The sequence below is a fragment of the Indicator indicator genome, chromosome 13 (genome assembly GCF_027791375.1).
Source record: "Indicator indicator isolate 239-I01 chromosome 13, UM_Iind_1.1, whole genome shotgun sequence".
Lineage (NCBI taxonomy): Eukaryota > Metazoa > Chordata > Aves > Piciformes > Indicatoridae > Indicator > Indicator indicator.
Genome location: NC_072022.1, coordinates 23,601,946 through 23,613,167, shown reverse-complemented (window position 1 = coordinate 23,613,167; position 11,222 = coordinate 23,601,946). Strand labels below are relative to the sequence as shown.

General features: G+C 37.6%; 1 protein-coding gene across 1 annotated transcript in view; it reads left to right on the top strand.

The window, feature by feature from the left end:
- Window positions 1-3,849: 3,849 nt before the first annotated feature.
- NAALADL2 (N-acetylated alpha-linked acidic dipeptidase like 2) overlaps window positions 3,850-11,222 on the top strand; it is a 287,262-nt gene continuing 279,889 nt past the window's right edge. Inside the window, exons 1-2 of the mRNA XM_054385754.1 lie at window positions 3,850-3,874; window positions 4,622-5,123. Of these exons, the coding sequence (XP_054241729.1) occupies window positions 3,850-3,874; window positions 4,622-5,123 (527 nt within the window). The remainder of the gene's footprint in view (window positions 3,875-4,621; window positions 5,124-11,222) is intronic.

Genomic DNA, 11,222 nt, shown 5'->3' with positions numbered 1-11,222 from the left:
ATATAGTATAACTGATGAGAGATTTTAAAGAAGTTGAATATTCTACATCACTCACATGTCAAAATGTACATATTGGTGTTATATGAAGAGACAGCTTAGACTCAGCTGTACTCTACACTCTTTCTCAAGTCTGATTTCTCTGTTCTGTCTTCTGCTACACCACCACATATTCTTTCAGATTGTGATTGACTTAAGTCAGCTAGTGAAACACAAGCAACTGGGAAGATTTGTCATTTGTTTTCCTACAGTGGTTGTGTGGAGTGACAAGGAACTTAATTGTCCCACTGTAACTGAACTGGTTGCCAAGTCCATATCCCAAACCTGAGGGAAGGGAGAAATCAAATCAAGGAAGTGATGATGGAAATACCACATTAGTTTTTGAATTACAGTGTAAAGCTGCTGTTGACAACGGCATCATAATCTCTTCTGCAAACAGGTTTTTGTCAGGGATTTGTAACTCTGGAGGTGTTTGTCTAGGCCTGAAACTTGGCATCATCTCATGTAACAAAGTACTAAATTGTTGTCATATACACTCTCAAGACTTGTATGTGCATGGGTGTAATTTCCATGGTAAGTACAGCTGTTTGCCCTTCAAACAGGTGACCTTGTATCTGCTTTGGAGGTTTGTCTAGATGTAAAAAGGCTAAAGTAAAAGCACTCTGTATAGAAAGTACTGGGAAGAAAATAAAAGTGAAATAACCTTTTAAAATGAAATTAGCCAACGCCCTGGATTTCTGGGTTTATGACTATACAAAGAGGCCTCAATGGCTTTACTACAATCCTGCCTGAAAATTTCCTTTTCAGTAATAAACCCTAAATGGGTTGAGAAGGAGTTCACTGTGGGCAGCACTTTAACACTTGCCACTCTTCGTGCTGTGCAGGAGCCTGCTAATTGTCTCAGCTATTTAGGAACTGGATTTAACAACTACAGCGCCAGTCACAAAGAATTTACTGTAATACCTTCATGTTGCTCTTTCCTTGTTGGTTTGGTAGCATGTTCATATCAACTGACTTTTCTGTTGTGGGGGTGTTAAAGGGTGGCCGTGATACAGATGCAATACTTTTCATGCAGTCCTTATTATATGGTTGTCAAAGGCTTCATTGATAAGGGATTCAAGCTGGAAAACTATCACACAGGAAAAGAAATCTGGTTGTTTCAGAACAAAGTGTACCTATCAGGCAGGATGTAAACATTGCTTTTAAGATCAAAGAACAGGCAGATAGTTTTGAAATGGGCTCATTAAGGCAATAACAGTCTGATAAAGCTGACTCTCCTGATTTCTTGGGTACATCTGATTGAAAGGTTGTTTGGCATTGATTTGATACCTCTCTGTAAACATTCTCATAAATAAGTGGAAATACAGAAATCATCTTTATTGCTCATCAGCTTGACTCTGTCCAGTATTCCAGACTTTATGATCCTCCTTTGCTGTCCCTATGGAATGGTTTTAAAAGCTCACTTGATGATGCATATTGAGCCTTCTGGCAATTTGCAGTTGCTTTTTTTTTTAATCTTTATAATAAAGCATGTTTTTAACAACAATTAAATGTTAAAACAGCATGCTGGCAGATGGGGTGGATTTTCTATCTCCTGAAGTTTTCAAAAGTGTCTTTCAAAAGTATGTTCATCTTATAGTCTGTTATAGAGAAGATTGAACCAGAGTATCATAGTGGTTTTCTCTCAACCTCATGGTTTATACCCATTTCTATTGTCTATTGTTTTTGTTGTTATTCTCTATGCAATGTTTCCTTTCTCCTTCCAATTCCTACCTAAAATTGCATTGAAAGCATAATCTTTAAGTCATGCCTACTTCCTTGACCAGCCAAATGTTAAATTGAGCTGACTTGTGCCTTGAGAACCAGGAGACCCCTTTTCTAAAATGACTGCTGGCATGGTTAAATGCATTGCAGGCTCTAATCTTGGGTACTTCGTGTTAAACTGTGCTCTGTCCTTGCATTCAAATCATGAACTTGGCAAAATTAGTAAAACTGAAGATGACTTCTACTGTGAAATGAAGACTGGGGCTGCTTTTTCATACTTTGCGTTCTTAACTAAAGAAGGTCCCATATTCCAAAGTCTGGTCTCAAAGATAGAACTGAATTGAATATTGATTTTTATTTTAGTTCATTTAGTTGTTTGTGTTGGGGTGTTTTTTTTTGTGTCGTTTTGTTGTGTTTTGGAGGTTTTTTAACTTTTTTTTTTTTTTCTTGGAGTGAGGCAATTAGGTCTTGCTGCTTTGTATGAAAATTGAACTTCTGAGATACTAAGCTGTAGAATGTGGTTACTACCCATCTGCTTTAACAGCCATTTAAAGACATTTCATAGGAATTTTTATTATGCACTTATGTGTAGATTTAAATAACCTTTATTAATACACTCCATTGAACAATAACATACATTTTTAAAATGCCATAAATACAGAGAAAACTTAACTACCATGAATATATAATGGTCAACGTTTATAAGCTCAGCCAGATTAATATTTGCCACAAAACTGCATCTGAAAAATTTACTCAATTCCTGTCCTGTGGGTAGTGCTGACGAAATCTGTTAAGAGTTTATTGGCTAAAACAGTTTGTTAAAGGACTGCAGCAATTCTAGAGTCAAAATTCTGGTTTTGTGAAATACAGTAATTATTTCTTTTGCTGTCAAATTTATTCTCTAAGAAAAAGCAGTATGAAGTGGACTTGGAAAGATGAAGTTGTCAGGCAGTTGTTATTATGTAGTTGTGACCTCTGTCATTTGATGGTTTGCAGATTAATCCTTCTGCTAACAAACCCAGGGAGGGAACAGAGTGAAAGGGCAGATAAATAGATGGAAAACTGGTAGCTCAATTTTACAAAGAATATTAATAAATCACTTGATATCAAACCGGTGCTTGGTAAGAAGCTTAGTGGACTAAGGGTCACTTCTGGAGCTTACATTATTAAATATCTTGCTTAACAACCTGAATGAGGAGTCAGCACACTCCCCTGAGAAATCTTGAGAGGATGCAGAACTGTGGGGGAAGAGGCTGACCCTCTGGATTGCAGTGCTACAGTTCAGACCATCAGAAACCTGAGGGTTTGGCTAACAGAAAATTCATATAGTTCAACCAGAATGTTTTTGCAGCTGCAAAGTTTTCTTGACTCAACTGGAACTTAGAAACTCCCATTTGTTATCTTTAAGATGCATTTAAGATGCTTTAGCTCACTCTAAACTCCAGCTCTCCTACTGCATGTAGGAGGACTTAGGCTACAGGTGGAAAATTGATTTGCAACGGGTGTACAATAGCTACAATGGAAATGTATACTCCAGGTATGGGCTCTCTTGACTCTTCCTAGACTGCCTGACAGTTATAGATGAGGGATATTTATAGGGCTGTACAAGGAAATAGGATCTGTAAATTGGTATTGTATAGAGCAAGATAGCCTTTCAGTGGACAAAAGGCTGTTTCATTATGTCAATGCTTTCTAACCATTTGCTCTCTTCAGATAGCTTTAAAAAAGCTCAATTCTGCTTTAGATTCATCTATTGTGTGGCCTCAGTGTTTTCTGGAGGTAAATCTTAGAGAAAATGCCTTAAGATGTAAAAATGGAGGGATATAATATGTTGTAGGAGTCAGTCTAGTATCCCTCACTGTGAGAGGTTTAATACCTTTATCTTTGTTTTATTCTAATTGATGAGTGAGTTTGATGTTTGAAAAGTCCTAAATTGCAGATGCTTATGTGATGGAGTTAGCCATTGTCAAAGAATGGAGGAAAAAGGGGCACCTTATTGTTGCAGTCTGTTAAAAATGATTTGTTGTAAATTGACTTTGAATGTTGCAGTCTGGAGGTCAGAGTTCCCTTTAAGGAGCTCCTACTTCCATGGAAATATCTAGAAGCACCACAGGTATGCTTTGCTATTAAAGGAATGATTTTGCTATAAATACTTACCAGGCCATGCTTTTGATTCATTAAAATGGGGAAAATAAGTGGAGCAAAACAGCTGGGACAATTTCTAAGTAAATTCATCAGTCATTCAGGAACTATGCATTTAAAATACCTATAAATAATAGAATGCTCCATCTAAATGGAAGCCTTTTATTGATGTGTAAGTACAGTGTCACCCTGAAATTTCTTTTTTTAACTTAGCATTTTGTTGTGTTTAGAATCAGATCAGGCAAGTTACATTATTTCTACTCTTTCTACTTTATTTTAATAGTGCTATTTTGCGTAGTGTAGGAAGAGGAATTGATACACACAGTTGTTAAGCTTTAAAATTACTTTCAGGTAATAAATAATTGTTTTGGAAACTCTGTGCTTTCACTCAGTTTTTTAATATTGCCTTGGGGACTGAAAAAATAATAGGATAATTTCTGTGTTTTTCTGTTGGCACTTGCAAAATCCCTTTATTCATATTCTTGCAATATATTCTGTTCTCTTAAATATGTTCTTTCCCCTCTGACAATGTTCATGGGACTGTTGATCCTACAAAAGGAGAAGATGGAAAGAGGGAGAGTGAAATACTGAGAACACAAGTTTTGCTTTTTGTTGTATATGTTTAGTTCTTCCAGGTTTACAAAGAATAAAGAAATTGTTTATGTGCACATAAGGAAGCAAACATTTAGGCTTTTTGCTTTTAATTTTGTCTCAATAGATAAAAAGATGGCCTACCACAAAGTGAATGCAGACCAGAGAGCACAGGGGCACTCTCCATACCTGGACAATGATGAGCTCCAAGCCACAGCACTGGAACTGGAATGGGACATGGAAAAAGAGCTGGAGGAGCCTGGCTTTGACCATTTCCGACTGGATGGTGCAGTCCCACATCACCTAAGAAACTCACAGAGCCCTGACCTTGATCTTGAGCCCATCCAGCCTTCATCTTCTCCAAAAGGAAGATTCCAGAGGCTTCAGGAAGACCCCGACTACATCGCGCACTATACGAGGCAGGCACCAAAGAGCAACCGCTGCAGTTTTTGTCAGATACTGAAAGTATTTTGCACTGCTTTGATTTTATTTATTTTTGGAACTTTAGTAGGACATTATGCACGCAAGAAATGCCCTTCTCTTCCAACATCTCAAGAACCAAATAACCCTCATATCTACCATGAAATTCTCCAGGAAATCAGAGCTGAAAATATTCATCGGATTTACAGGTATAGACCTTGACATCATTTTTCTCTAAATAGAATCAAGTGGCAGCGTTGAGACCTCTTCTGATTTGTTCTGTGTGGATTCCTCTTTACAAACCTTGGCTTTTTCTTTGTGTCCAGTTTTCTCATGAACATAGAATCCTAGAATGCTTTGGGTTGGAAGAGACCTTTAAGGGTCATCTAGTCCAACCTCCCTGCAGTGAGCAGAGACATCTTTAACTAGATGATGCTTGGGAAGCTTTCATAAACAAGTGTGAAGTTAGAGTCATTTTTAACACATGGGTTGATGTTGGCCGTTGTGGTTTTTGCTTTAATAATGTTCTACTGCTAAATATATTCATATTGGCTTTAATGTGCATGAATTGGGAAACAGATATTCAAGGTGTATAGAAATATAAACAACAGAGCAGCTGTCCTAGATCCAGTTGGTTGTCAAGTAACATTTTCAAAGGTTTTAGATGGTGTTTTGTATTATGTGGTGCTTTAAGAAATCCTCATCTAATGTCTGGCAAATTAGTGACTCCTGACTTTTGTTTCTTAGTCTGTATGGTGAAGTAAACCTTTAGTCTGCATAGGTTGAAGATGGAAAAATGTGATTTTCAGGTTGTTTTTTTTTTTTTCTTTAGCACCTGTTGTAAACTATCTACTGACTGGGTTTGATTTTTTTTTTCCCTCCTATGTGGAGTCTTTTCACTGCTTTGAAAGTTTATATAACACATTCATATAAGAGTATAATCATTTTTCTGTAGCAGTGAACGTGGAAAAAGCTAGGTTTTCCTGCCAACTTTTGAAAGTTATTTCTGTATAGGGGGGAAGATGTGCTTATTTCTGGCTTCTGGAACTGCAAGTTCCTTTTCCATGGTAAAGGAAATGCATTGCAGGTTTTTTTGATCAGTACCAATTCAGAAGCAGAAGGACTTACATACTTGAGGTTAGAAAGGAGTGTTGTCATGGACATCCAAAGAGTTGTTCTTGAGTAGATCAGAAATACATTGAAAGTAATCACAGAAGTCTTGTAATATAATTTGGCCTTCATTGTATTTTCTAAACCAAGCCTAAAATTCTGAAGCAGTTAGTACCATTTTTTGAGCCAACACTGTTAACTAAGTTCAAGGGAAAAATAGATATGAAAGATTTCATGTCAGTTTTTCTGTGCTGAATTGACTTTACTTTGTACAAACCTAATTATTTTCATACTGGTGAAGGATGCAGGTGGTGAAAAATATTGATCCTTAATAGTAAAAAATTAACCTTTTTGTCTCCTCAGAGAGTAAATTGAACTGAATTTTGCCATTAGGTTTAGTTATGAACAAAGTATTGGAATAAGCTAAGCCTTACTGCTGGGGTATTACACAAATTACAGCAAATTGCAGAGCTGTCTGTCAGTCTGAGGTTAATACTCCAGTACTTTGTGTTTGGGGCCTGGGAATAGCTTGCCATTTTATTATTGCAAAGGATGATTTAAAAAAAAAAATCCCTTTTCAAACTCTTCTACAGTTTTCAAACTCTTTTGGCTAGCTGTTAGGATATTAGTGAGAGCGTGGACTTAAGGCAAAATTAATTTCATGAATACTTTGGAACTTAAACTCATGCAGGTGCTATTCATTAACATAATTCTTAGCATTTGGTAATTTTTTTTTTATATAATAACACAATTTTAACAAATGTAGCCACGCATTAATTCAGCTACATATTGATTTTATATGTAAATAACATAATCGATGCTTTTAGTGTATACCACATTGCCCACAAGATTTTTCTAAACCAAACATTTTGATCTGAGACAGCTTTTATCCCATGTTGTGTTAAGTTGCTTTCCCTCAACATCTGTTTGGCAGGAGTCAGACCTACTGCAAGGAAACCAGTGTGTATGTAGCCCCACAAATACAGAACACACAACATATGTTGCTTGGGGAAAAAGCAAGCCCAAACTTGACAAAATCAATATATGTTATTGTTAGACTGCTCTCAATACAATATATTTTGAGTTACTGAGAATAAGTGGCAGCTGCTTAGCTTGCAATTTTTAAATGTTACTGAAAATGACGTTAATTTCATTTTCTTCTCCTACTACTTAGATCAGATTCAATAATAGTGAGGGATTTTGCTAACAGTCCTGATAAAGAACTTAAGAGGGGCAGGGGGGAAGTGTATAAAAGACACAGCAATGACAATTTTATCACCCAAGTAGACATCACCTTAATGTGCTTGGTGGCCTGGAGAGGAAAGTTCCTGTTGGGATCAAATCTGATGTGGTCAGATGAAGCTTTGAGGGTTGGGGGCTGCTGGACTTCTGAAGATGCTGTAGAAGTGCAGCAGACAACCTGTGTTGATTTTGTTGAGATTTGGACTGGATTCTGTGCCAGCTGGATTAAGCTTCTCTACCCATCTGTGCTAGCAACAGAGGATAACAGCAGTTTTTCTGCATGGGTTGCAGAAATGGGAGATGTCCACCTTCTTTATGGGAGACTTTTGGTGAGAGTTCATGTTCCACCCTTCTGTCAGTCCTATGCTGGCCATTTGCATCAGCCAGTTCTGTTAAGCATTTTTCCCAGCAGACATACTAGAACTCACTAGGTGAGAAAAGTCACTGAGTTAGCTTTTATTACTTCAACTTGCACCTTATGTCCCATGAAACATCAGTGCTACAGAAATTCAGTGCAATTTAGCACAGTTGTTATTGCTGGCCTTGGCCAAGTTGCCTAATTCATGATACAGCCCAAGTAAAGATCATCTCTGTAAGCCTTTTTGAAAACCTCCCCTCACTCCCTGCCAGGGACATGCTTAAAATAGTGGTGATAAAAAGTAAAAATCACTTTACACCTGATGTTTCAGAAGTTTTGAGAGGACTGAAGCTTTCCTTAACCTGCACATTGTGTTTTACAGGATGAAAAAAATTAGGATAAATATTATTAATAATATTCAATCAGTAAATCTAACCTTTTTAGAACTGTGAATACTAAATTTGCTCAGATAAATACAAGAGAAACAAGCTGCTCCACAGTATGGGCAGTCAGGAGTGGTAAAACCAGACATAATTCTGCAAGCATCACTGAGCTGATAAGAATCCTGTAGTATATTATATCTGTTTGTGCCTTCTCTTCAGTTTTCTCTTGGAAGAGATATGAAAAGGTTTTTGAGTTTGTTTGCTGTAACTTAGCTCCCACAAGCCTTCAGGATGAACAAGGAAAGTATTTAAATGCTGTATCCAAAAGAGACCAGGTAGAGGTCAAGATGCAGAATACCTCAGGCACTATTTAAATTGTATCTGTAACCAGCAGAACTTAACCAGAGCAACACAGCTGGACAAAGCAAATATATAGGCTGAAAGTAGGCTATCTCCTGGGACAGCTGCATTGAGGCTCAATGGCAAGACTGAATTCTGGGAGCCCTTTTAGAGACTGCGTGTCAAGAGGGCATAGCTGGAGAGTAGTCACGAGTGTTTTGAGTCCACAATCTTGCTCCCTGAGGAACATGTCTGCAGCTCCAAAATACAGTTGTTAGGAAAAACCCTGTTTTCAAAAGTGATGAATGCATTTAGATGGGGAAGTCTCTGAAGTTTATAATAAATGCTTTATGGTTCTAAGAGGTAGATCTTCAAAAATACCAAAAAACATCCCAACAATTTTGGTAAGCACATTGCTGAATTCTCAAAAACAAATGAGCCTAATTTTCAAAGAAAACTGACCTTTTAAAGCTACTTCTTAAACTGGGATTGGGGGTTCTAATGTCACTGAAGTGCTTTTGAAAATTCAGCTGTGTTTTTCTCCTCAATGTGAATAAAAAGGGAGATGTTCAAGTAGTATATCCCATGGCTGCTGTGCATCTGCCAGATGCAGGTTAGCTATCTGATGGCCATTACCACATCACTGAATTGTTTTGCAGATTTGTGTTTAAAACAGGTGAATTGTTGGTTGGTTTTGGTTTGGTTTGGTTTGGTTGGTTGATTTGTTCATCTGTCTCTCTTTTTGGGGTGGGGAGCAGTGGGGTGTCGATTTTTATTCTGTGTGCCCCCTCCCCAAATTAAATATGAGTTTGCTGTTTGTGCTGTGTAGTGTCCCCTCTGCTTCCTGTCTGTTTTTTTTTTTTTTTTGTCTTTTTTTTTGTCCTTTGTTTTTTGTTTGTTCTGTTTTTTTTTTTTCTTAATCTACCTTCAGGAGGAAGGAGACAAGGTAAAAAGTCAAAGACACCCTGGCCTAAAGTTAGAGGGAGGATTGTCACTGATGTCGAGGTTGCTGTCACTAGCTGTCAAGATTTTGGTCATCATCTATGTTGATAAGCTTTTTTGTATTTTAGAATAGTAAATGTTTCTGATTTGAAATGAATCAAGCTCTGGTGAGTGTTATTGAGTGTTATTAATAAAATCTAAAGGGACAAGGCAATTAAAGCATAAAAAATAGCAGAAATCCAGTCTTGTCATAGACTTTTAAGATTAACCACTGCTATTCAATTTGGCTTCTTAAAGAAAGTATGCTATGGTACATGTTTAAGAACACTGAACATTACAATAAGGGAAATTCCAAAAAGTGGGATTTTTATTCTATAGTTAAGTATTTTCTTGCCCCCAAATTGGCTAAGAATGAAACAGTCCTAATATGTTTGGAAAACACTAAGCTATCATAATTTTTTTGGGAAGTTGTAATTGTGGGCTTCTGTAAATTAAAGTGATAAAAATCCATGCTGAATAGTAAGAGTAAAGAAAAATGGGCTGTGGTGTTGATGTTGATGACTTTAGCTCTACTTTATTTGTCAGATTAGTTAATTCTGTCCAATATAATTTAAATTATTTTCTATCCTTATTCTGCTTTACCCTGTAATTCCTTTCACCAATCATATGTCTTAGTTACGGTGAGATTCACAGTCCTCTTGAATATATTTTTCTGTGATGAAGACTGAGGAGGGGGCATAGATGGAAACTGCTTTGCTCTTAATCCAGTCTGTAGAGCATCTCCTACATTTCAACTCTACTTTTCATCCTGTATATTCTCACTTAAATGCTTTCTTCACTATCATTTTTTCCCACCCTCAAGCAATAGGGAGGTTTAAATCCCTTCATAATACATCTAGTTGTAACTAACTGTCCTTTGGAGGTATATCTGTTCCTTCTTCCAGCTGGTAATATCACCTGCAGAATCTCTTAAATCCATCTCTGGCAAGAATTGATTTGTCACTGGTGCCATCCATAACTTAAACTTAATTCTTCAAAGGGCTTTGGGAAAATAGACAGCAGCAGCTCTTCTGCACAGTCATGGCCAAAGAAACAAAAGTGCCTATGCAGTGAGAGGAGGAGTTCACTTGCTGTTTCTGAAAGGGAGTGAGAAACTTCCATACCCAAGTGTTTCTTACCAATTATAATTAACATTGCTAAATGAATCTTTAAAAGTTTTTAACAGGTAGAACATGCAAAATGCAGACCTGACAAAGAGAGCCTGGAATTTCTTAGAACTTGTCAGTTCTGGAGATTTGGACAGAGTTAAATTTACAGGCTGCTGCTTGGCAGAATTGCCTTTGCTGTCACAGAGTGAGAAGGCAGATGCAATGCATGTCCTTATGCAGGAAGGGTATGAGGAGAGAAAGGAGGACTCTGGTGACTGCTTCCCTTAGGAAAGACCTGGTTGTCAAGGGTTAGAGCTGGGCCAGCCACCAGATGAACCACAGATGCTCTCTTTTAATTCCTTTCCCTTCCCAAAGAGGAAGAGAATCACAGAGTGTTTGGGGTTGGAAGGAACCTCCAAAGATCATTGAGTTCAACTCCCCTGCCAAAACAGGATTGCCTAGGGCAGGTCACACAGGAACACATCCAGGCAGAGTTTGAAAGCCTCCAGAGACACAGACTCCACAACCTCTCTAGGCAGCCTGCTCCATCATCCTCCTTGTAAAGAAGTGTTGGGAGTGAGACTGATGGATTGGAAAATAAAACTAAACCAGCTTCAATGAGAAGAACAACAGAATGAATTATATACAAACATGTAGAAAGCCAGTATGAAGCCCAATCCTCTGATATCAATTATGTCACCACTGATGCTAGAGGCAGAAACTGGAGGAGTCCCAGACAGGACTCAATGGCAGATCCATGAGCTGGATTCTAAAACTGTATTAATA